The sequence below is a fragment of the Camelina sativa genome, unplaced genomic scaffold (genome assembly GCF_000633955.1).
Source record: "Camelina sativa cultivar DH55 unplaced genomic scaffold, Cs unpScaffold03324, whole genome shotgun sequence".
Classification (NCBI taxonomy): domain Eukaryota; kingdom Viridiplantae; phylum Streptophyta; class Magnoliopsida; order Brassicales; family Brassicaceae; genus Camelina; species Camelina sativa.
Window position 1 is genome coordinate 1 of NW_010924426.1, and position 834 is coordinate 834.

Here is an 834-nt window from a genome sequence, read left to right on the forward strand (position 1 = left end):
TCGTATGCAGGTTGTTGTTGATAAATATCCTACTTGGTAAGCTATTCCCGAAAATCTCTTCTTTTGTTGTGAGTTATCCAGATTCTCCTGCATAAACTTCAATATGCTATCACTTCTTATAACCAGGTTTGAGAAAATAATGTATACGCTGCGTCGTTTGTTCATATAATCACTTCCGATTCTACATATTTATGGCTAGTTGATATTGCGTTTTATTGCATCGTAACTCATTTGCTTATTCAATATATGTCTCACAGGGGAGATGTTGTTGAAGTTGATACATGGGTCAGTCAGTCTGGAAAGAATGGTATGCGTCGTGATTGGCTAGTTCGGGATTGCAATACTGGAGAAACCTTAACACGAGCATCAAGGTTAGATTTTACTCTAGGCTAAGTCAATCTATTCTCGTTATCTGCAAGTGACCATTCATTGGTCTTTCTGATGTAGCTGTTGATGTCTGTGCTCTCTGTTTCATATTTGATAGAATTATTGCAAAATATTCTTTTGCAGTGTTTGGGTGATGATGAATAAACTGACAAGGAGATTGTCAAAGATTCCTGAAGAGGTTCGAGGGGAAATAGAACCTTATTTTGTGAATTCTGACCCTGTCCTTACCGAGGACAGCAGAAAGTTAACAAAACTTGATGACAAGACTGCTGACTTTGTTCGATCTGGTCTTACTGTGAGTATATTTATCTGCTATACGTTTCATCAAACTGATTCCCAGCATCTAAAACTCTCTTACGGTTTGGTAATTATCTTTTTCCAGCCGCGATGGAGTGACCTTGATGTTAACCAGCATGTGAATAATGTAAAGTACATTGGGTGGATCCT

At 38.0% G+C, this 834-nt stretch overlaps 1 protein-coding gene across 1 annotated transcript; it reads left to right on the forward strand.

Annotated features, from left to right (window-relative positions):
- Positions 1 to 4: 4 nt before the first annotated feature.
- Positions 5 to 829, forward strand: LOC104774512 (palmitoyl-acyl carrier protein thioesterase, chloroplastic-like; the record flags this gene model as incomplete). Its single annotated transcript, XM_010499094.1, has 4 exons — positions 5 to 36; positions 258 to 371; positions 511 to 682; positions 770 to 829. Coding segments are annotated over 4 exons (378 nt in total), but the record flags the coding sequence as incomplete, so codon positions are not given.
- Between the last annotated feature and the right edge of the window lie 5 nt (positions 830 to 834).